The 25,961-nt window shown below is 43.7% G+C and overlaps 1 protein-coding gene and 1 long non-coding RNA gene across 5 annotated transcripts in view; both read right to left on the bottom strand.

Annotated features, from left to right (window-relative positions):
• The window catches only part of LOC137547082 (uncharacterized), a 554,567-nt gene that overhangs the window by 328,715 nt on the left and 199,891 nt on the right, over positions 1–25,961 (bottom strand). The gene's annotated exons all lie outside the window — the stretch shown is intronic.
• The window catches only part of CUX1 (cut like homeobox 1), a 541,156-nt gene that overhangs the window by 328,715 nt on the left and 186,480 nt on the right, over positions 1–25,961 (bottom strand). For all 4 annotated transcript variants that reach the window (XM_068270260.1, XM_068270261.1, XM_068270263.1 and 1 more), the window contains one exon: positions 10,498–10,576. In XM_068270260.1, coding sequence (XP_068126361.1) covers positions 10,498–10,576 — 79 coding nt within the window. The remainder of the gene's footprint in view (positions 1–10,497; positions 10,577–25,961) is intronic.

Raw genomic sequence — 25,961 nt, 5'->3', positions numbered from 1 at the left:
AAGTGTCTCTTATAGGAATGAAACTGCACAGATAATAATGATGACTGCACAGTGCACACAGATCACACAGCAGCCACACTTGTCTGTTGTTTCAGAGCTTTCTCAGCAGAGCAGCCCTTCCCATGTCACCAGAGCTCTGAGTATGCAAAGCAGGAAAGCAGAGCCAGGAGGGGCGGACTTGGGCTTGAAAAGACTTCACAGAAGACAGAGCTATAATGATTGCAGGTCAAACCTAGACTGAATGCTCAGTCAGGGATTCTTATCAGAGCTACTAACAGGCAAACTGAGTAGAGAATAATGAAACTAAAATTAGGGTAGGATTTTAAGGTCATGTTCCCACTGATAAAATACAAGAGAGTGCTTCGTCTCTGGTTCTCTTTAAAAAGTGCCTAGAGTCTGTGCAATGAATGAAATGTTGCTGAGCTGTGGCATGCTTTAGAAGGGAGTTAGCCATGGCCCTGCCCCAATTGTCTATGTAACCTCTGCATTGCTGCAAAGGCTGAAAGTGAATGTCAACTGAAATAAACAAAAAATAGATACTTACCTATGGAGAAGGAAGGCTCTGGGTCCTATAGAGCCTCTACGCCCCCCCCCCCCCCCCATCCTCTCGTTACAGTGCTGTCACCCATGTTAGCAGTATTCGACCGATCAGTTGAATACTGCTCTGTGCTGCTGTGGAAAGCTTTGGGAAGTCTTCAGGAGCCAGAGTGCCCCTGAAGACGGGCGGCTCCATACTGCGTCTGCGCAAGTGTACCCACACATGTACAAAATGGAGCCGCCTGTCTTCGGGAGCACTCAGGCTCCCGAAAATCTGAAGCCTCCCATGGCAGCAGATTGGAACGAGGTGACAGTGCTGGAATGAAGATATCCGTGAGAAGAATGGGGAGGCTCTATAGGACTCAGAGCCTTCCCTCTCCTTAGGTAAGTATCTGTTTTTTGTTTTTGGTTTTTTTTCATTTCTGTTGATATCAGCTTGAAAGACATTCTATTGCTTTTGTTACCTGGGGCTCAGAGGAAGATCTTTTAAACAAACAGGTGCTGGGGGCGAATAGGTAAAGCTGTAAAAGTTAACAGGACCTAAACGTGGACATATTTATCTTTAAGAAATTCTCCATACAATTCATTAAAAGCAGCCCTTGTTGAATAAAGCAGATAGTTTGCATTACTGGTTTTGAACCTCCTTCACATGAAGCAATTGCAGAAAGATGAAGCCAGGAGTTTTCAGTGGCGTGGCAACAGGAGATACTGAGGTTGTGACTGTACCAGAACCCCCCTGGGCCCTGCTCCATCTGCTGTATTATTATTGTGTATTTATAGATTGTTGACAGTCTACGCAGCGCTTTTACATAGTGTATACATAGTCATGACGGTAAGGCACCTTCCACACTTCAAGAAAAGAGTTCTACGATTAAGGGCAGATGGTAGGCCCGATACGCGTGAGTTGATCCTGTGATTTTATTGCCATGTCTGTGGATTTTTCGAATAAACTACAACCTTTTTATACTTCTACTTGGTCTGGCTTGCGGATCCTCCTTTTTTGTCTGCCCGTTTCCACACTTCAAACTGCCCACTGCGGCACAATTCTTCTGCAACCGCACCACTATGGTCCCGAAAGGTTGCAGCGCATGTTACCGCTGTGGTGCGACCATACAGTGAGGCATACTATTCAATGAAAGTATGCCACACTTCCGGTTGAAAGGAGGACGACTAGTAAGTCTAATGCTGGGAATACACGGTCCGTTTTTGAGCCATTTAGATGGCTCGATTGATAATTTCCGACATGTCCGATCTCCCGCCAACAACAATGGGAAAAGATAAGAAAAACGAATGGAAGATAAGAGAACCAGGCGCGAAATCGTGCATTCCCAGCATAAGGCTATATATATTTATTTTTCTGGGGATGGGGGGATTAATCATCTATATGTTTTGGGGATGAGGAAGGGAAACAAAGTACCCAAAGGAAATCCACACGAACACAGGCAGAACATACAAACCCTGAACAGATAGTGTCCTGGCCCAGTTTGAACCAAGAACCCTGGCGGGGAAAGGGTACTCCACTACACCACCTAGCTGCTCATTAGCTCTTCACTGGTACTTTGCTGGTAACGATTGCCTCAAGCCTCATACACGAGGCACAAATGTCTGCAGTTGCAAGCAGACAAGAGACCAAAAAAAGCGGAGACCGTTCGTCGCCAGGTCCCTCTGTGCGGCAGCTGTACACATGTTGCACAGAGGGACAGAGATGCGGCGGAAGCTGTCGCCGAAAGTTTCGTCCCCCCGCCGGAAGCTCCCTTGTCGCTGTGGGTAGCCGTCGCTAGTCCGCACATACACACGCAGTACGCGTGGCGGACTAGCGACAGTTGCGGAGACAGAAGTTGCCGGCGATTGAACTTTTCAATCGCGCAGCAACTGCTGTCTCCGGCGACAGTTCGGGGTGCGCGCCTCATACACACGGGGCTACTGTAGCCCAGACATGCGCGTGCCACGTGTTTGTGGCGACAGTTGTGCCCCGTGTGTATGAGCCTTCAGTTGTAATCATTAACAAAATGTTCCCCTCCCCTGCTTAATCCTCTCTGAAACTGCTGCTGTCTTTGGCAGGTTTTGTGTTCCACATCAATTGCACTGTATGAGTGCTTGAAGGAGACCAATGTAAACCTCACACTGGAGCCCAAAGCTCCTTCTCTGCACCAGTGGGACTCTGCCACTGCAATAAGTCTTAACTGAATCAATAGCATACTGTACTTAAAAAAAGATCTAAAACTATAGCCTATTCTACACGGAGCGATGTGTCTTATCAATGATTGATAAGATCTGACAGGTCCGATCTCGCCACGGCCGATTCCCCGCTTGTTCTCCACAAGCGGACAATAGCGGGGAATCGAGCGGAAGATAAGCGGTGCCGGCGGGGACGAGTGGGTATCGAATCCGACACACACGCGGACGAGCAGGGACACGGCGGGTACGCGCGGGGATGCGGAAGAGTCGAGCCGCCGGATCGCTCCGTGTAGATTAGGCTTTAAATTAGTAAAAAACCTGAGATACTTGCCTCGGGAGGGGGAAGCGCCTGAATCCTAATGAGGCTTTCCCTGTCCTCCGCAGCCAGCCTGATCCAGCACAAACCAAAATAATACCAATCACAGTGGCCTGCCTGTGCATGCGTACTAGCGTTTTCCACTTGGGCTCCTGCGGAAACAGCCAAGCCCGATTGGGTCCACTGTGCAGTAGAGCAGACCCAATCTGGCTAGGCTATTTCCACCAGAGCCCGCGGGAAAAGCTACTAGTGCGCCTGCGTGCAGTGCCAACAAAAGTGGACAAGCGTTTAGGGGTCCCAGAGCTAGGAGGACAAGGGAAACCTCTTTAGAATCCAGAGGCTTCCCCCATACTGAGGCAAGTACCTTCTCCCTTCCCCCAACACCCCCCCCCCCCCCCCCCCGGGCACTTTTTCACTTCCAGCTCACAAAGCACTGCACTTTGACAAAAATGCATGCAACAGTGCAATATCACAACACAATGCTGAGCCGCATATAAAGTGCAAACGTCAGGCGGAGCAACCTATGCACTTCTCATATTCTTTATAATCGCTCACCATATGCGTTGCCGATAACGCGCGGGGAAATGCGTATAGTGTGAATGAGGCCTTAGCGACCCCAAAACATTTTATATGATGCAGGAAACAAAGCTTGTGTTTAATTTAGGCCTCTTATTTCTGTGAGGAACATTCTCCTTCCATCACCCAGATCTTTTCTCACACGACGACAAAATCTTTAGAATGCTCCAACCTAACCCACTGATCATTCTTTTCAATATTAGATCTTTGAAGAGTAACTTTATACTAATCAGCAACAGCTAAAGGGCTATAAGCTTGATAGATTGTGGGCTATTGTATCAATTCCTGCCTCCGAAACACATTGAATTAATTAAAACTCTGGCAAAAGGCATTGTCATTGCTCTGTTTACATTTTAACTGAAAGTTAAGCTAAATTAAGCAGGTCCCATAAGTGCGAGCTGAAACTGCCACACCTGGTAAATAACTATAATTAAACGGAAGCTAGCTTTGGAAGAGAAAGTTCCTACCTTTAATTGTAGTTCTCGGAACACCTTACAGATATACTTTATAGTTGCTAGTTAGAGCCAGGCTTGCCTCAGGCGAAGAGGAATCTTGATAAAAGGGTTTGAATCATGTTTACTTTGGTAAATTAGAACTACTGAATTAAGGACCTGTTCCTTTAGCAGAGATGTCAGAATCATGGGACAGGTTAATCAAACATGGGCACCAGCCCAGTACTGTAGTGGGACATCAGCCTCAGGGTACAGACAGCGTAAATAGATGATTGCGTATGTATACAAGCATAGCATAGTACTATAAATTTTTTTGGGCCCTATATTTGACTGTTTTTTTCCCCCACTGTTTATAAAACAACACAACGAAAAAGAGACAGCACCCATTCATACAGACATTCCAGCTGCCACCAGATGTACGCACTACCTAAACCCTGAGAAGGAATATCCACCAGGCAACCAAGGCAGGTGCCTGGGGTTAATGGGTGTCAAGGGGCCCTCCTGCCATCTTTTTTTAAAACAGGAGGATTAGCCATACTATGCCAGGGAAAAAAACACATATATAAGTAGATAAATACTTTATCTACTTACATAACACATGTATTGTACTGTCCACGTTTTGATTTCAGTGAATTTAATATAGTAAATGAAAAGAATTCTGTTCCTGGTTGGAACCATGTCTTTTGCCCACAGTTTGAGGCTAAATACTGATGTAATTTCTTCCTTTAACTTTTTCTTTTTGGCTCCTCCAATCGCTGAGTCACATCGGCCTTGCTTGTAAACACAAGTGAGCAGAGGATCATGTTTCAGCTAGGCAGGGAAATAAAGGGAAGATGAGGAATATATTATAGGTAAAAAGAACCCCCAGCATGCAACTGTTTGGCAATGGCTATTAAAGGGCCAGTGCTCCTAAGGTATGTGATAACTCCAAACCATAACAGCAGAAAAAGTTTTGAAAGTGTTGAATGCAGGATTAGCATCTTTATCACTCAATACACTAAGACCAATTGCTGTTGAAATTTAATTTTTATGGGACAATCCTGCTTTAACTTGTCTTCACTTTAGCTTACCAAAAGGACCACAGCGGGGCCCCAAATCAACTACCTTGGCCTAGGGCCAATTTACATCTTAATCCATCTCTGCCTAAACCAATTAATGCATGTAGCGCTGTATACCTGAGGCTTAGGAGGATGGGGAAGCCTCATTAGGATCCAGAGGTTTCCCCCTCCCGAGGTAAGTATCCCCCCAGGGGTCTTGTTTGTTACAGGGTAGTATATTTCATAAATGTCAGGGCCGGATTTACCATCAGGCACTGTAGGCACGTGCCTACAGGCGCCTAATGAAGGAAAGGAAACTCATTTCCCTCCCCTAGTGCCTCTCATCCTCCTTCCCTATGCAGAGTCCTGATGAGAGTGAAAATGAGATGTTAGACACCCTGCTCTCTGCATTCCAATGACCAGATCTCCCTTGAGTCGGGATCAACTCTAGCTACCCAATACTTTGGGGAACATCTGGCTTCTTAATATTGAGGTCACTTCTGGCTACCTAATACTAAGGGACACCTGTAGCTATGATGGGAAAGAAAAGTAAGGGAACAGTGACAGCTGGGGCAGCCAGCACACTTCTGGTGCTGTTCAGAAGGGATTTGTAGGTTTATGGAGGTGGAGTCTAGGGTGCCAGGACATCTGTGCCTATAGGCTCCTGTGCTGTAAATCCGGGCCTGATAAAGGTGATATTTTAATTTACATAATGCTGTTGGGTGTGTAATTGCTACATTGAACAGTATTTCTTTTCTTTTTGTATACATTGCTCATTGGGTGGTCAAGCAGGGTAACGATACCCCTTTTTGAAATCTGGCACAACCTTAGCTTGGCAGCCGGAGCCTAGGCAAATAGATGCTGGGCCCTGCACAAGCAAAGCAGCAATCTCTGCTGATTGATCAGACCTATTCATTTGCAAATATTATTCTCAGAAAATGTAATTCCAGCTTCTGTTGTGTTTTATTCATGCCTTCATAACTGTAATTGCCTTCATAATTATCATTAAAGAGACTCTGTAACAATTTTTTCAGCCTTAGTTCTTCTATCCTATGAGTTCCTATGCCTGTTCTAATGTGCTGGGGCTTACTGCAGCCTTTCCTAATTACACTGTCTCTGTAATAAATCAATGTATCTTTCCTCTGTCCTGTTTGTCGGGCTAAAGCTTTGATTGTGTGGAATGTGCAGGGCTGCTTGTGATTGGTAGAAGCGATACACACCCTCTGCAGGCCCCCTGCACACTCTGAATGACTCACACACTCTGTATATGTGATCCTATTACAAGCTGGTTAGTTTGTTTGTAAACATTGCCTAAAACTGTTAATTACAAGCCAGGATTGCAGCAGAGAGTGGCAGAAACAGCACAGAGGGGCACAGGAGAAAATAAGGAATAGAATGGTGTGCTTTTTAGTGTAAGAATATTAGAGTACAGATTCTTTTTAAGCAAATAACAGAGAGTGTTCAAGCTGTCCATTTGCTCCAACGGTATGAGCCCTGAATAAGTGAGATCTCACCTGGCCACATACTAGTTAATGCTTTCAATGGATTCAATGTTAACTTCCAAATGAAAAGTTATTGAAACTATGGCAAAATATGTTCACTATTGCGACCAAAATATCTATTGGAAATGCTATTTCTGCCTGTGACGCCAGATACCACCTTTATCATGTGAGGATTACATAGGAAACAATTACAAGTTGCAAGGCTCTGTATGTCTCTGTACTGAATCAGGCAATACAAAGCTTGCAGAGGGGAAATCCATATTAGAGATTTTTGCTTGAGGTGAGTTTTACACCCGGCCAGTGTTGCGATGCTCCGCCCCCTCACATCCCAATGCCAAAAAATGTAATCATATGACCCTGTGCCCGAGTGCGTCAACAGGGTCATGTGCATAGCACTGCCCCCCCTCCCCCCTTCACCGCCCCTTGCCCAGTGCCATACTCCCTGCTAGACAGTAGACAGGAAGTGCGTCACAGGGATTCCCGGCGTTGTATTTGCGTCATTCCGCGCAATGACAACAAATTTAACATTTCTGCATCGGGGCATTGACTTCAATGCATTCCTCAGTCACCGTGTTGCATGGTAACACACTGTTGACTTGCTGCAGATCGGCGGTGAATCGGGTACTACCGGCACAGAGCAAAGCCGAGAAAGTGCCAAGTGTAAAATATCTAGATGATATTGATATTTTACCTGATCTACCACTAATCTAACAGTGTATGGCACTAATCTTATAGTGTTGGCGTTTGCATTGGGGACCATGTGTTTTGGAACCCAAACAGCCATATTCCGCACCATTTCAGCAAAGAACAGCAGGATGGGGAACGTTTCATTTAACTCCGAAACTTGCATCTCAATAAACTCCGATACCTTATCCTTCCAGATTGTAGGTAAATTAAATGCACCTCGTAATGCAGTTCGGTGCTGAATGAGTGTATTTGGGTTACGAATCACATGGTCCCGAATTCAAACAACAACACTACTAATAGCCTAGGACCTGATAGTGATTCAATGGCGCCATTGAGAGATTTTCTGATGATCAGTCAGATTTTCTCTTTGGATCTGACTAGTTCCAAAAGAGACCCTGTTCTGCCTGAAATGCTGCCTTCTCAGGTGAAGAAAACATGAAATAACCAAATAAAGAGAGCATCTCTGTGGACATATGACACAATGCACAGGGGAGAAGCATTGCATATATTAAATGGCCTTTGAGTTAGAGGAGTGTTTCAGTAACAAAGAAAGAAAAAATAAACTTTTTTAAATCTACTCTAATAATTGATTTTATAATGTTCATACACTGCCACAGCTTGAAAAAAAAAAATCTGCAATTTCCCTTTACCAAAAAATGAGGTTTTTTTTGTTTTTTTTACTCAAGTGAAGCAAACTTGTGATTGAAGACGTCAGCACACTTTATGATTTGCCTAATCACGGTAGGGTGAGACAGCCTGTAACTCACCACATCCTGCATCATTCTCCTTACCATGCAGCAGGCTGCTCAGATAGCTACACAGGAATTAGGACAAGAACCGGTCGTGCCATTTCAGCATTAACATTTCAATAGTTCTTTTCCTGAAGTCTTTTGTAATCCCTGCTTCAGCATTATTAAAAGAAACAAATATTCACAAGCATTCACATAAAATAATACACAAGAGTTGACCAAGTTATGAAAGGGATTTTAACAGTAGTTTGTGCGAGCGACTTCAGCGGGACCGTGAGCTAGTTTATTCCATGCAATCTCAGGTGTGAGCAACCACAAGCCCAGTGCAGACTTAACTGTGCGCAGTCCTCAGGTGATTAGGAGCCTTCTGCGTATGCTTCAGCCCCGACACAAAAATAGGATGGCGTTTTTCCTCATTAGCAGCAGTGAATAAGGGGGACATGCAGTTACGCAAACTAGAGGCCTGCATCAGGATTTTTATCGGGATGCAGGTGCGCGTTCCAGATTCACCAGAAAGCGGGTTGCGGGTAGGGGGCGGGTAGCGGGGAAAATGGGGTCTGAAAAATTAGACCCGCACGTAGCATCAAGTCCGGTACCCGCAGGTTACCCGACTTGATGCCCTTGGTTCGGGTACCCATTTTGATTTAATTGGGTTGCGGGTTGGGTGCGGGTAGCAGGTCTGGATGTGTGGATATCAGATTCACCTGAAAGTGGGTTGCGGGTCGGGAGTGAAAAATTAGACTCACACAGGCCTCTAATGCAAACGATTTTTAAAAAACTCTGTTTGTTTAGTCATGTGACCCTCAAGAAAGCATGGAGTTAGTAGGAGAGAATATTGTCCTGCTAGAGAAAAACTCTCACTCTCCTGCTCCTTCATGTGCCACTACTGCTGGGAGATGAACTCTCTGTAGCCAGCATTGCAACTTGGCACATTCTCATTATTAGACTACCTAAAGCAGCTCACCTCCTCCCTCTGCTGTAATCTATGCTCACAGGGAGGGCCTGGCTGCTGCTCCTTCCTTTACAGTGAATGATCGTGGGATGGGAAGAAGTCTGGGCGGCGTTCTGTTCAACACAAATGTAGTGCTGTCTCAAGAGGAAATTAAGTGATACAGCAAACCCGGACCAGGGCCATACCAAACAGTCTGGGCTGCTACAAGTTTAGTAAAGCTGATAGCTGCGAGTTTCCAATCTTTTGTAGGCACCCACATTCCCCCCCCCCCCCCCCCCACACCTTCTTTCAATAATAAATACCGGTTCTGCAGAGTCTTGCTGTGCATGCTGCATGCAGTTGTAATTACAATTCACCATAATTCACATACTTCCCAGCATCTCTGACTCTGATCTATAATAACCCAGGTGGGCTTGGCAAACCGAAACTCCTTTCAAGCAGACAGTTTTTACGTTATTCCAGTCCATATGTGGAAGTACATTGAAAATCATGGCTTTTAAAAAGGGGTGAATGGTGGAAAAGAACCGCACCCGCCAACAGCAGATAATTGCTGATCTCTTACCATGAGGCTTGTTAACTAAAATTAGGGGCCTGCTATAGCCACTGGCCTCCCTGTGTATATTAGTTGGTTGGGGCTTAGCTTTGGTGAGTGAACATGGGCCACTGGCCTCTGACAGAACATGTGTGTTGCTGTTGCTGAGTGTGGTAGACAATCAGGAATGTATATATAATGTAAATGCAGCCCTAAAGGACCATTATCGTAAAAAAAAAAATGTAAAAGTTAAAATGCATGTGTATGGATATGTACAAAATCTACATTTGTTCTAGAGTTAAATGCACTGTAAATTACTTTTTCCTATCTCACTGTCACTTACAACAGGCCATAGATATCTGTCTGGTTCTGGACCAGTTCATTTCCTTATGGGGGATTCCCAAGGCTTTCTTCATTTCAAAAAGCACTTACTTAATGGGACTTTCTCAGTCCAAATGCCAACATAGCATGCTCGAGAGTAGGAAGGCCACCCGGCATCTTATATAGATTGTTCCATAGAGCACCTTTCTAAATAATAAAGGAAATCGTAATACTGAAAAAGATGGACTTGTCCAAATCCTGTCCGATCCATCAGGCTTTTACTGCCTACTGTGACAGCAACATAGGAAATAACTCATTCATAGTGCATTCTACTCTGGAAGAAATGTACATCTCAAAAACATGTTACATTTGTAAAGTTTTTGCGATAGTGGTCCTTTAATCCGCCTGCAGCTTTATTTCAAGACGCCTTTACTGAGTGCACAGAAAGAGATAGCAGTCTCCACCAAAGAGGAGAACACCAAGTCCCTATGGCAGTCCCACAAAAACACCTACAGTTCATTTCCCCATAGCTTGTTGGTAGTGGACACACCTACATACATTTACTATAGGCTGCATAATGTTAGATCATTGCTGGCGTTCCATTATGATGTTATACTAAAGGTTCAGAACCCGTAGGACAATCAGCATTATAATTTACCTGGGACATCAATTAATCTCTTATAAACATTCAAGAAGGCAGCTTCAGCTTCTTTGCTTCGTTTACTTAATGCATCGATCTGTAGGAGAGATTAAACAGGCGTTTATTTTACTTATGTAAACTTCAACCTACTTATTTTTGTTTAAAACAAAACCATTTTGTGAGATGCAGCATTTTCACACAACAGTTTATATTTGAAATATGTGGTGACATAAACACGCACGATTAACTTTTCAACATTCCCTATGTAATGGTTTAGGAGGACCTGAACTCTACCACAGGAGACAAGGGAAACACAGATAAATCCACTCTGTTTGTATTTAGAGATAGCAGCCTAATTCTCTCTTATCTGCTAGTAATGAGCCACTGTAATTTGAGCTGGCTGATCTGTGCTGCAGTGTGCCCTTCAGACAAGATATATGTAAACACAGGAGGTTAACCATTTCTCCCAGCAAACCAGGAAGTAATTACACTGCAACATCTCTGAGGAGCTCTATAAGCTGTAACAAGGAAATGTTTTTTTCTGTAAAGGTTATTATGCTGTTGCTTAAATTTGTAGAGTAGAGAGGTGTGGGTCCGCTTTCATTCTGATATCTGATTCAATATCGGTAAAGTCCGCAAAGTGTCACATGACACACACGGGAATTTACTATCCTGGAAAGGAAGATTTATGTAAAAGTGTCAAAAATGCATCTGTTCCTTTAGCTGAAACTGGACTTCAGTTAAGATACTGCTAGAGAAAGGGGGGGGGGGGGGGAGCATGAACCACAGAAACCAAATCAGAGCCCCTGCCCCCCCCCCCCCCCCCCCCCCACACACACACACACACACACACACACACACACACACACAAACACACAGACACATATTGTTACAAAACAGCAGGTGAACATGGCTTTTTTTCACACAGGCTGTGCTGAAAGACCTCTGAAAAGCTTTCTAACGTTGCTGGCTAAAAGTTTGATAGGTATGTGGGGTTTACAGAAAACCAGTTTCTTTGATAGTTGTTCTTTAAAATACAGGAGTAACTACTTCTCATTGACAAAAAAAACAACATAGTACCTTGCTGAGTAATGATCTAACTGCACCATTTCCAGCTAACGCTGAAGATGGTGACCTAGATGACGTAAATTTGCTAAGTAATCAGAAATTTACTGCAGGCGCCCTCCTACTGTGCACTATTACTTCACTGTCACCATGTGGAAATGGGTGCAGCACTCAACCTAGCAGCAATTTAGCAAGTGATAAGCGTTTTCTGCTGGCTGGAACAAGAGCTTGCTGGATAGTTAATTGTGGCCGTGCTCCTCTTCATGCACGAGCAGGGCCGGGTTGCTCCTGTGAGAGTACGGCCATACTTGCAAAGTAAGCTGAATCCGCTCGTACTTGAGCTGCCCTGTGCTACTGCGCAGGTATGGCCATACTTGCCTAAAAAGAGCCTTCGCTCTTCTTAGGAAAGTGTCCATTTTTTGGTTTTCTGCCGCCTTGGGTTCCCTTTAAGGTGCTCATCATCAATACAATCTTTATTGTACAATCTTACTAAACGTAAAGAGGGGTACAATGAACACAATTTGAGCAGTAGCTGCAGACAGCGCCTTTAAAGGACCAGTATTGCAAAAAAATTGCAACATTTAAGACACATGAAAACAAGTATCTTAAAAAAACAGCAAATGAGCTATAAATTACTTTTCTCCTATGTTGCTGCCATTAACACTAGGTAGTAGAAAGTCCAGCCACCAGAATAGTGTGCAAACAGGTGTGTGCTGGGGGAGGGGGGGGGGGGGGAGAAGAGCCTGCATTTTTGTACAGATACTTTCCAGGGAGTACTTTGTAAAGAATAAATGGAATACTGAGAATCCCCCATGAAGCAATGGACTAGTCAAAAACTTGTCAGTTCTGATTTCTATTAAGTGACAGCAACATGTGAGACAAGTTATTTATAGCTCATTTTACTCTGGAAGAAACATACGGTACTTTGTAATTCTATGTGTTTACATGTATTTTACCATTTTTCGCAATAGCGGTCCATTAACTACTGGATCCACCGCAGCAGCTACCAAACACCTTCACAGATGTCTGAATAGATTAACGCAGTTGCAAGTTGGTTTGGGAAATTCAACCGCATGCTGCTGGCGGTACAGACTGGCAACCACCCAGCCCTGCAGCTGTAAAATGGTTCAAAAATGCCCATGTGACCCACACCTACATTGGACAACAAAATCAAAAAGCACAGCAAAAACATTACAAAGTTATCACAAAATATCTGCTCCTTTTTTGTAACAAGAAAACTTGACTCGCAAAGCAAATGATCTAAATCACGTGACACACTTGTTGCCAACGCTCAGACACTATTCCATTTCAAGGTTTCCAGGCTTAGTAAATACAGTAATTATCTGATTGTGTCCCAAATAATGTTTATGGAGAAAATAAAGCCACCTCAGACAGCCTAGTGTTACAGATTACCGGGGTCACCAGAGAGCCAGGGGGGCCCGGCACACCATCATGCACATCTACGCTCGTCTACTTCTACTTTGTGGTCTGTTTTAGAATAGCATAAATAGTGTCAGGAAAAATAGTTGCTCCTCACTAAATATTTATATAGCTGTCAGTAAAATGTATTTTCAGGGGTTGGCAATGTGTGCAAGAGGCACATTGTTTAATTTCTCCTCTTGATTCTAACGACATAATTTGTGGGTCCATTAGCTGTGGCATTTACAGTTAGGTGAGGCTGTATTGTATGTATGCGCATGGAACTGAAGGACAAGCACTAGAATTACTACAAGCACTATGAGCAACATAACGTCTCATTTAAAAGTGGGCATAAAAAAGGATACTAAAAAAAAAATTACAACTACTACATGTATGCTAAAAGATAGACACCCCCCCCCAGCTGAAAGGCAGCAAACGCTGTTCATGTCTATGGACTTGTGAACAGCAATGATTGCAAGGCCCTCCCATATGGGAAAGAGGGGCTGAAGTGAACCCTCAAAAAAAAAAACATCCTGGCACTTTCTTTTAATGAGAGGACAGGGATTTCATTTCTTTGGTCAGGAAAGTCACGTGATATTCACAGTGTCATGTGACAAACACTATGTGACCCATTCACCCCAATTAGAAGCAGGCAGCCAGTAGAGGAGCATCAGTGTTCAAAACAATGGTAAAAAAAAAAAAATGTGTGTAAAAAGATACATCAGCGTCCCTACTTTATATATAAGCCTCTTATGGCCCATACTCACGAGGGACTTTTGTCGCCTCAACACGCGGCGCGCGCGTGTTGCGGCGACAGGTCGCCCGTGAGTATGGGCCGTCGCGCGCGCGCGCGCACCCCGAACTGTCGCCCGTCGCTCATGTCGCCATGCGATTGAAAGTTTCAATCGCATGGCGACAGTCGCCGCCGCACCTCCCCCGCAACTGTCGCTAGTCCGCGTGAGTACGCGGACTAGCGACAGCAACCTCCATTGTGGTAAATGGAGCTTCCGGCGGGGGGAGGAGGAACGTCGGCGACAGCTTCCGTCTCGCCGCTGGTCCCTCTTCCGCGTGTGTACGCGGAGGGACCTGGCGAGGAGCTGTCGCCGGCCTGTCGCCCACACGCTCACGTGTGCTGGCGACAGGCCACTTCTGCAGCCCGTGAGTACGGGCCATTAGACAAATCAGGGTGCTAAGACTACAAATATGCAGCCAGAGGGTCATATCTGCAGGCCTTTTCTTTGCATCCATGTTCTTAGTTGAGTTCAAGTCAGTTCTGCACTCAGGGTTTCTGCTACCTACACACTCCTTCCAAATATTGTGAAAATAAATAATATTGGGAGAGAAGGAGAATGCAGAAATGAAAGTAAGAAGAAAGAAAAGGGAAAACAAACACATCCAAGAACCCATTCAACATACGGTTGCCGAACAAGAGACTTAAATAAGACCTTTTGTGTTTATATTCGGGCAATAATATATGAGATGGGATGACAAAACCTCTCAGACACCCAGCCCTGTGAAATGGACACATTAGGTAATGGCCTCAATTCACTAAGATCATGCTGGAGATAATAAGGCAAGAGAAAACTTACCTCCACACGTGAGAGAGTTATCTTATCTCTTCATTCCTTAAGTTACCTCTCCTGTAGTTAATTTACCTCCTCTGTAGTTAATTTACCTCCTCTGTAGTTAATTTACCTCCTCTGTAGTTATTTTCACATGCAGCTAATTAACAGCCTGTCTTTAACTCTGGAATTATTTTAAGGATTGGAGAGTTAATTTAAAGACAGAAGAGCTAACTTTAGGCTTGCCTGAGGTAAAATGTTTCCTGAATACTACATGCCTTATCACCATGGTAACAGCTCTAGAAGAGTTATTAAAGACAGGAGATAAGTTTAGTGAATTGAGGCCAATGCCTTTTATCCGGACATGGAAATGGCTCATCACCTCAAAGCTATTCCAAGTATTCTCCCTAGTTAATTCAGCTATCCCAAACAAAATTATAATATATGATTTCCCCAATCAATACAACATGCGGGATGCTTGGCTTGTCATAAATAGCTACAGAGGTCATCTTATAGTCTTTAGCTTTTCCATAGCAGAACATATACAGTATATCGATATTCATTTGTCAAAATCTTCCCTGGAATCTCCATCAGGGAGTTTTGCCTTGGCGACAATATAAAGGACTATGCAAAATATCTGGGAAGTAGAGCTGTTATCCAATATGTAGTATATTCAGGTCACTAGGTCAGGGGGTAGCAAAATGAATGTAAAATTGTGGGTCAGTTTGTCCAATCCAGGAACCATCAGGAAATAACCATCTCCATTATTCTAATTTAGTAATTATATAGAGGTAACATCTTCTGCAGCGAATTTACAGAGTATATAGTCTAGCCACTAACTGTCCCTCAGAGGAGCTCACAATATGATCCCTACCATAGTCCTATGTCTATTGTAGTCCAGGCAGGGCCAATTTAGGAGGAAACAAATTAACTTATCTGTATGTTTTTACGGTGTGGGAGGAAACCAGAGTGCCTGGAGGAAACGCACGAAGACATGAGGAGAACATACAAACTCCATGCAGATAGTGTCCTGGCTGGGATTTGAATCAGGGACCCAGTGTTGTAAGGTGAAAGTGCTAACCACTACACCACGGTGCTGCCCAAACACAAAAAATAGAGAACAAAATCAAAAATTAGGAGCATGCTGTAATCATAAGGTGCATACACACGTCTGATTTTTCCAAACGACTGGTCGTTCAGACCGGTCGTTTGGACATCAAATCGGGCGTCCGCTTGGCGGATCGGTCAAGACCAGTCTTATCAGCCGACCGATCATTTGTACACACGCCCGATTTGACGTGTGTATGTACCTTTACAGAGGCCTGGCTGCCTGACTCCGGTCTCAGACCGTGGCATGACCCAGTCTCAGTGTGGACTAAACCTTGCTGGCTTTAGTAATATAATGTGACCGTAACATGTCCGTCTTTGCATTTTACCAGCTTGTGAAATCGGTACAAGGAACTCAATTTCATCCATTTTTCAACAGTCTGGTTATCTCACAGTCTTTCCCAGCCAGCACACAGTATACTGCCACAAGCTTGGAGTGCCAATGTAGCCATCAGTATGCTAGCTGCCAGCTGGTCGCCCAGTGCATTTTTTTAGCAATAAGAGTACAATACAATGTAGACTATTTCATTTGAGTCTGACTACATCGGAGGTAGTACTATCCCTTTTCTGCAACTGTTACCCTTTAAGGCAGACAAACATGGTCCAATAAAAGCAACTGATATAAGACAGCTGGGCAATAGCAAGTAGATGCACACATTATCACGGGCAGAGGTTTTCAAATACACTGGGAAACTTCAAGATGATTGATTACTGGTTATTCTTTTTCTACGAAGCAAAAGCAGTATGTGTGCTGCATGTTTATTGGAAAGAAATTGTGGAGCCGTACTGCTGATACAGAGATTCTGTCGAGAGTGGGAAGATCATAACATGTTGCCTGTGAAAGATCTGCCAGTCTTGCCTATCTGTAGACAGTCAACACATTTACCATTATGATGCAAAGCGAATATAGTGCTCAGAGGTCACAAAGAACTCCAGCATATTGAGCCGAAGAGGTAAACATTGCCGTGTTGATAATATTTACTAATAAAGAGCAGATCGGCGAGATGGAAATACTCCGGGTTTACATTCAACCTGAGACTGAGCAAAACAACCTCAGCAGCTATTGGGCTTGTTTGTTTTAAGTTGCACGCAAACCTGGAGTGGAGACATTATTATTTATTTAGCGGCTACATCTTCCATTGAGCTGTATATAGGACAAATCAGCAAAAGCAACCCTAGCACCTTTCTCATACTTCAAGGTTCCGAGAGGCACTAATTATTGTACTGGTTTGTGGACAATCTCTAAGGGGGATGGGGTTTTGCCAGCACCACTTGTTTCTCACGGGGGTATTATTTTGCCAATAGTTGAAGTTGGAGGAGTGGGGGAAGCTATGCTGGCCACACTAATTATTGGGGGTGGGAAATAGTGGCCGCAATGGAGTGTGGGAATGGTCGCCACACTTGTTAGGTGAGGAGGGGGTAATAAAGGTCAACCTTGTTCTGACAATAGGCCTCACTTGCTAGGGGGTCAATTGGAAGGGGAGGGGCTTGGGGTTAACACTGGCTGGTGGGTGAAAGTTAGGTAGGGGGTCCCATGCTTTGCAGTTATGACCATTTACAGCAATTGTATCAATTAGCTTCGGAATGAAGTGGAAGTTTGTTGTAACCCTTCCAGTAACTTTAAAACAATCATATATTTTTCCTATTCATTTTATGTTGTGTTTAATGTTTTAGATCAGAGATGAGATCTCAGTTTCATACCAGTTTAAAGAGGAACTGTAACCAAGGATTGAACTTCATGCCACCTATATCTGATACCCCCTTTCCCTCCCCCCTTTCCCTCAACTGCTGACAGTTTCCTGCCTGTGAGCCTTGTTGCATTGTGGGAAATAACAGCTGTTTCCAACTGACAAGGAACCATTATCTTTCCCTTGTGCATATATATATATATATATATATATATATATATATATATATATATATATATATATATATATATATATAACCTTTTAGCCTATCGCATTATTAGGGGGTGTGGCTATAGAGAATGGCAGTTGGTGCAGTTTGTTTTTTTCATGTCTGCCAGCAGTAAAGATGATTATGTGCAGGTTGATTGTGGGTCAAACAATATGAATAGATTACATGATGATTATCAATCATTTCTTGATCTCTCTTCTATTTTTCACCTTCTCACTTTGCAATGCATCGATTTTCCCCCCCTTTTCACTTAAAGAGGAACTCCAGTGGAAATAATGTAATAAAAAAAGTGCTTCATTTTTACCTTAATTATGTATAAATGATTTAGTCAGTCATAAATCCCTGATTTATATTCTGACATTTATTACATGGTGACATTTTTACTGCTGGCAAGTGATGTAGCTGCTGCTTGCTGTTTTGGCAGTTGGAAACAGCTTTAAACAGCTATTTCCCACAATGCAACAAGGTTCACAGACAGGAAACTGCCAGAAGTACCTCGGTACTCAGAGCTTCTGGTGGAAGGGGTTTCACCACAATATCAGTCATACAGCGCCCCCTGATGCTCTGTTTGTGAAAAGGAATAGATTTCTCATGTAAAAGGGGGTATCGGCTACAGATTGGGATAAAGTTCAATTCTTGGTCGGAGTTTCTCTTTAAAGTGGACCCAAACTAAAAATACAAGATTTCAGAAATAAAATCTACTTTCTAAATTATAATAATAAATAGCAGCCTTTTTACACCTGCATGATGACAAATATAAAATATTTTACATTTATTGGAGAAACCCCTCCCTTCCTTTCATATTGCCGGCAAATAATCCGGCAAACTGGTGGAGTAGGTGGTGTCCAGCAAAGGAGGAATTGCTAAAAGCTGCCACCTGTATATCTCTAGTTATGCAAAGAGGAGGGTGAAAAGCATGCACTGAAATGCTCATAGGCTTGAAGGAGTGTTTATTTATCTTTGTATGTGTCAGAGTGGTGCAACTAAATATTTTGAATAAAAAAAAATGTTTGGTTTGGGTCCGCTTTAAGTTCATTTAAGAGGAACTCCAGTGAAAATAATGTAATTTAAAAAAAGTGCTTCATTTTTACAATAATTATGTATAAATGATTTAGTCAGTGTTTGCTCATTGTAAAATCTTTCCTCTCCTCGATCTACATTAAAGTGGATCCGAGATTTTACTCATTGCATAATTGTGTTCCTTTCCTGTTTATAGGGCATTCCTCAAGCCAAATACTTTTTTTTGTTTTGTTTTAATACTCTAATTCCCTTTAAACTAAACAAGCCACGCCCACAGGTTTTCAGAGAGCCAAAGCACTATCAGACAGTAGCAAGGGCTCATGGGAGCTCAGTCTGGGCAGGAGGAGGGGGCAGTATTACTAGCCAGAGATTTCAGAGGCAGAGGGGAGGAGGAGGGGGGATTAGTTTTTTTTCACAGGCTAAGTGCTCAAGATGCAGATAAGCCTGCCTCTGTGTAATGTTTACAAACAACATGGCTGCTGTCATTGTGTCACAGGAAGAAATATTCATATTCTATTAAAGCGGTTTCCAGCTAGATTTGCTGTGTAAACTATCTAAACTTTAGATAAGATATGTAGACAAGTTACTTGTTCTAGTTAGTTTTTCATCTCGGATCCGCTTTAAGACATTAATCACATGATGACATTTTTTACTGCTGGCAGGTGATGTCACTGGAAGGAGATGCTGCTTGCTTTTTTTGGCAGTTGGAAACAGCTGTTATTTCCCACAATGCAACAAGACTCCCACAATGTGATGTCAGGCTCTCAGAGCTTTGAGGCGCTTACATCACACTGTGGGAGGAGTTTCACCACAAAATCAGCCATACAGAGCCCCCTGATGATCCGTTTGAAGAACAAAAAAGATGTCTCATTGGGAACGGCGGTATCAGCTACTGATTGGGATGAAGTTCAATTCTTGGTTACAGTTTCTCTTTAAGTAAATTACCCTAATGAATAACAGCTCTTGCTCAATAATTGCCAATGTGGGCTTTGACATTCGATAATGAGTTTTTGTAGAGCTCACTTCGAGTAAGCAGCCCAGTCTTCTCTGCCTTGGAGCATAGATTTCTGCCAGGAGTCAGAAATGGGATGTTCAGCCTATAGAAACAATATGAACAAGGAAGGGTGTACAAGCAGAAACCTCCAGTGCTTGTTGTGTGCAGGGCCGGATTACCGACCAGGCAACAAAAGCAGTCGCTTGGGGCCCCATTCAGAGTCAAAGGGGCCCCATCAGCACATAAACCAGCCCTTGCCATCCTGTCAGCGGTGGCTGGATGGTATAATGGTTAAAGGGACTGTGAACAGTGCAGTAACTATGGAAAGATGCATATCATTTTAAAGCTCTCTTTCTCCTCTTTCCAATGATATATAAACGGCTGCTCTATGCCTTTTAGTTTTCGATATTTTCGCGATCGAAATCGCGGCCACAGGACAACTTTTCTCCAAAGTCAGCGGTGGCTGGATGGTATAATGGTTAAAGGGACTCTGAGCAGTGCAGTAACTATGGAAAGATGCATATCATTTTAAAGCTCTCTTTCTCCTCTTTCCAATGATATATAAACGGCTGCTCTATGCCTTTTAGTTTTTACGATATTTTCGCGATCGAAATCACGGCCACAGGATAACTTTTCTCCAAAGTTGGCAGCTCGATTCAGCACAATGCAATGAAATATAAGGAACCCAGGGGGATATAATTACAAACATCATGCTGGTAGGTGTGAGGATGTAATGAATTAGTTGTGGGTATGCTTAAAGGCATATCCACAGGCACTGCTTGGAGTCCCTTTAAGGGCTCTGCCGCTGACACAGGAAACCAGGGTTCGAATCTCGGCTTAGCCTGTTCAGTAAGCAAGCACCTATTCAGTAGGAGAACTTAGGCAAGTCTCTCTAACACTCCTACTGCCTATAGGGCGCGTCCTAGTGGCTGCAGCTCTGGCGCTTTGAGTCCGCCAGGAGAAAAGCGCGATATAAATGTTATTTGTCTTGTCTTGTCAAATGATGCCGTGCGCTGCTGATTGTCTTCAGAGCCAGGCTCTCCTCCTAGGTCCCCCTCCTGCTACTGTGCGCTCTGCCGCTGCCCACTCCACCCTCCCTTCCCACAGAGAACCACAGCTGCAGCAAGAATGATAGCAGCAGATGGCAAACGCTCACTTACCTATCCATGATCCAAGCGATAGAGATCCCGTCATCTGAAACCCATCTGTCTCTTCTACAGTGCAGCCGCTCGCTCTGAACTTCCTGATTCTCAGATCAGACAGGAAGTAGGAAGTAGCAATAGTAGTAGTAACAAAGCGGCAGCACTCTAGAGGATACAGATGGGCCCCGGATGACGGGACCTCTATTGCTTGGATTGCAATAGGTGAATGTGAGTCATCTGGTGCTGTCATTCTCCCCCACTGCGGCTGCCTTCTCTGCTGGACTATCGTATTCACTGGGATGGAGGCTGCATGGTGGCTGTCTAGTTTGGGAGGAAATTGGTTGTTCGGTGGTGGGAGTGGTTATGTAATTCTGTCTGGGGAACGGCTTCCGGGTTTGGCGGTGTCCAGAGCTTTCTGCTATTGGCAGGCTGGAGATGCAGAGGGAAAGTGCTGCTGCTGTGATATCTGGCGCCCTCTTCACAGGGGTGCCCCAGCCCCTGAGTGAAAATGTCCCAGCCATTCATCTCTCACTCTGCACTTTGCCGCTGCTATTCCCTGCATTGTGCACCCACAGAGGAAAGCGTGCTGTTGCCCATAGCAACCAGTAGCTCAGCTGCCCGGTGTGTGCGGCATATTGCTGTGCAGCTGCATCTTCTGATTCTATTACGACATGATGGGGGGGCCCAAATCAGTTACTTTGCTTACGGCCCCATTTAGCCTTAATCCGGCTCTGGTTGTGTGCATTACATTTTCAAGCCTCTCTTGAATCAGTGAATGCACTTTCGACATAACTTGCTTTTCTAATATAATGGCAAAACTCAGTCCAACAGAGTGCCAAGCGGAGCTTCCTACAGCGATCCATCCTCGTGTGTGATTGCAAGAGATATGCAGGTTCATTGACAAGTATAAATTGAATTTCACGGCATACTCTCTCCAACGGTAGTAAGTGCTGAATTTTTCATATATTTCTTTTCCACTGCTGAATATTTGAGTATAGTTTTATGAAATATGCCATTTCTTCTCATGCTACGTGACAGGAATAATGGAAAAGGCATTTTTTTCCTGGTCTTGCTACGTGTTGGCCTTATATTGCATAGCCCATTGACCCCATTATTAAATAGTGTAACACTGCACCTGTTATTAATGGGACCTGCCAAACATATTACCCCAAGAGGCTGCAGGCCGGCCCTGTAATCCTAGACATGTAGACAAAAATCTTCACTCTCACGTCTATAGTCAGCAAGATTCATGAGGGCCACATCACAATAACCGTAGGAAAAAATATAAAGATTCTGCAATGGAGACGGTAATATAGCGGCCAACAATGACCCAAGCGTGAGTTATGGAAACATTATAAAATATAGAAATACAAGACATGAAAAACAAACAGGACAAAACACATCCTAAGCCAGCTCAAATGCTAGATTCCAGAAAATATCAAACAAGAATGATTACTATAGGACTAGGCCTGAACAACAAATCAAATTTAAACCAAAATCGCGATCCCCAAGATCACAATTTCAAAATCATCAAAGCAGCGAGTATGGCAATGACATAATTTCCGCATAGGGGAAGGTTGAAGAAGCAGCTTCATACTTCCCCCCCCCCCCCCCCTCACGTCCCGGCAAGTGCGGCCAGCAGCATCTGCAGTGTTGGACATACCTTCCACACAAACCCAACACTGTCCGGCCTCTATCGCCGTCTGCCGACTCTTGTGCACGGCATACTTCCTGGTTCCTGTATGTCACAAGACATACAGGAAGTATGCCGTGCATTAGATCCTGCAGGAGAAGAAGTGGATAGACAGGCATCATTGGACTTGTGCTGAAAGGTATGTCCAGCACTGCCTCAGCTTGGGGGACAGAGGGGGCACAGAGAGAGAGCGGCACAGAGAGACACTGAGGGGAGAACAGAGAGAGACCCAGAGGGGGGCACAGAGAGAGACCCAGAGGGGACACAAAGGGGGCATAAAGAGAGACACAAAGGGGACCCAGAGAGAGACACAGAGGGTGCATAAAGAGACAGGGACAGAGAGACACAGAGGGGGAACAAAGCTTGATTTGAAGGAAATCCGTGAATCAAAATCGTGATTTCGGACAGAAATCGCTTGATTCAATTTTTTTCCTAAAATCAGCCAGGCCTATATAGGACTGCAAAAAGCTACACTGTTCTTGCCCAAGAGAGCATGTTACAGTGTATACCATATAAACCAAAAGCACGACTCCAACAATTATACTCATGAGGCCAAATAAAGCTAAGGATGCGTAAGTGGTCTTCCTTTATTTTTAGTTCATCTCTTCTTGCAAGTAATCCTTAAAGAGACTCTGTAACAAAATGTTGAGCCTTATTTCTTCTATCCTATAAGTTCCTATACCTGTTCTAATGTGCTCTGGCTTACTGCAGCCTTCTCTAGTTGCACTGTCTCTGTAATAAATCTTATCTTCTTTCCTCTGTCGGCTCTGTCGGGCTCAGGCTGGAATGTGTGGAATGTGCAGCACTGCTTGTGATAGGCAGAAGCTTTACACACCCTCTCCAAGCTCTCCTCTCAGCCTATCACACTCTGGTTAGCAGCCATGTCTTTTGTTTGTAAACACTGCCTAAAACTGGCAATTACAAGCCAGGATTGCAGCAGTGAGTGGCAGAAACAGCACAGAGGTGCCCAGGAGAACATAATGAATAGAATGGTATGCTTTTTATTGTAAAAATGTTAGAGTACAGATTATCTTTAAGAAGGAACAACATCATCCTTGGTACTGAAACGCTAATGGATGGGGCAAGGTCTGTTCAAAACATAACTGAGATTTGAGTAGGAATATATGAAACCTACCATAAATGGACAGTAAGAGCTCCAGTGTAGGAGTAGATGGACTGAATGCTGGTGTATCAGGCACTGACATGCAGCTTCTGCTGTTATTAGTGCTTTACTCTCAAAAAGTTTTAGTGGTGCATGGAGGGACTGGACTGTGGGTAGAGTGCCGGGTATTGAAGCAAAAATGAAGATGATAAATCCAAAACAAAGAAAGGGAAAACAAAGAGTTGGTTAAACATAAGACAAAAGTCATTTATAATGGCCCTAATCCAATTAACCTTTTCTCCTACAAGACAAATCAGGAAAATTGTCATTTTTTAAAATGCATGCTTATAAATGTACATTTCTCCCCGAGTAAAAGGCACTATTCTCCTATGTCCCTGTCACTTACAGTACGTAGTGAAAATCTGATAGATTTGTTAGGTTTTGGACTAGTCCATTTCCTCACAGGGGATTCTTACTTATTCTTTATTTGCAAAAGCACTTACTGAACTGAAATTGCTTGGTCTAGCTGCCACAAAAACCAGTAGGGGGCTGGCTGACATCTTTCTATTGATCCTTTCCAATGGAGCGCTTCAGTGAAGCATAAAGGTAATATTTAGAATCTCTCATGAGGAGATTTACTAGTCTAAAATCCGTCAGATCTGTAAGCATTTTACCACCTACTGTGATTGACTGCAACATGGGGAAAAATAAATTGAAAGTGCATTTTACTCTGGGAGATGTATACATTTTATATGTATATATTTTAAATTTTCCAATGTTTTATGATAGTGGCCATTTAATGCATCAAGGAATTGGAACTGGTCACAAGGAGATTTTGGAAAGGAAGAAAGGTGATTTTAGGCATCAGAAAAAATGTTTTTTTTGTTAAAAGGGAGATTAAGGTGAGGGTCAGGGGATCACATCCAGGGTCGGATTTACAACTCCAAGCCCTGTAGGCACAGGTGTTCTGGCGCCATAAGCCCCGCCCCTGAACACAGGCCACACCCCCAAGTAAAATATTTTTGACTCTTATCTGTGCCTTATGTCACTAACTGTCCTTAGAGACTTACACTCTCATCACTGTCTCGTATCATCCTTAGTGACGAGACAAGGATTAGGCTGTAAGATCCTGAGATCAGTGATCCGAGGAGGAGGGGCCACCTCTCCCACATAAGGCGCCTGTAGGCACGTGCCTACAGTGCCTTATGGAAAATCCAGCCCTGATCACACCCAAAATGATGTGCTCAAGTCAGTCCAGCTAAAGAGGTTCTGAGTAGGCCATGTTCCTTAGGCCTTGTTCACATTGTCAAACGCAGAGGGCTATGCGATCAGAACGCAGTGCTTGCAATCACAGGCCATCTGGCCCACTGTGCATTTCACTGCTGATCCTATTCACTACAGTGAATGGGTCGGTACTGCCTTTTGCTAAAAAATGCGTACAGCAGTGCGATAGCGCATTGCATTGTGCGCAGTGCATGTAGTGTGAACATCAGACAGTGCAGTCTATGCACTTCTGATGTTCTTGCTGATCGCATACCATACGCATTGCTGAAATACGTGCGATATATAGTATAGTATAGTGTGAATGAGGCCTAAGTTACACACAAGTGTCTGCTCTTCATCCAAAATGTTAGTTTAAATACAAAACACCTGAGACAGGTCCACTTTAAATTTATGCACCACGGTTTAAAAAAGAAAGAAATGTGCTTTTAAGTATACTCTACATCGGATACAACCACAGCTGGGATCATATTTCATAATGAGGACTTCCATCCGTATACAGTTCCCCTAAATGAAATAGTAACACTTTCACCGCAGATACAACAGCGGCAATAAAGATTTAAAGATTTATCCGTGCAAAGTAACCTGTATAAACAAGTGTCAAAATGCTACAGAGACAAGTTCAGCACTCTCTATTCTGCACCATGGACTCCTCCATACTATCTCGCCTAATCTCTCGGTTTATATAATAGAGAGAGTGCAGCTCCTATACGCAGGCTGGATGTACTCCGGGAACAGATATGTTTAAGTAAAACATACTTTAAGAAGAATAGATAAGACTGTAAAAAACGCACAAGAGTAAAATCTAAAAATTCCAGTTATTTTTTTCCGACAGGCAATCATACAGCACACACCTGACTTGCTACAACCCCGATAATCTATTCTAAAAACGGAGACTGTGGCATCACGAACACCAGTCTGAGCTCCCACTGTCCTTAATTCACCCTGTAACATTCCAATGAATTTGTGCAAAATAAAAAGGTCCCACCGCCCTGGAGCAGCGAAAGCTTATTACCACATTCTGCAGAGCTATGGTTTATTTATCATCGCTCAGAATTCCGGAAGCCTGCGACGAGTGCAACATGTGGAACCCGAATATCAGGTGTCCCTGAGCTGTCCCCTTCCTGCTCGCTGCCTTTCTGCGCACTCGCAAAGGGGGAGATTAACATTTTAGCAGGTT

This window comes from Hyperolius riggenbachi, chromosome 2 (genome assembly GCF_040937935.1).
Source record: "Hyperolius riggenbachi isolate aHypRig1 chromosome 2, aHypRig1.pri, whole genome shotgun sequence".
NCBI lineage: Eukaryota > Metazoa > Chordata > Amphibia > Anura > Hyperoliidae > Hyperolius > Hyperolius riggenbachi.
The sequence above is the reverse complement of the archived record's forward strand: the minus strand, read 5'-3'. Positions and strand labels throughout refer to the sequence as shown.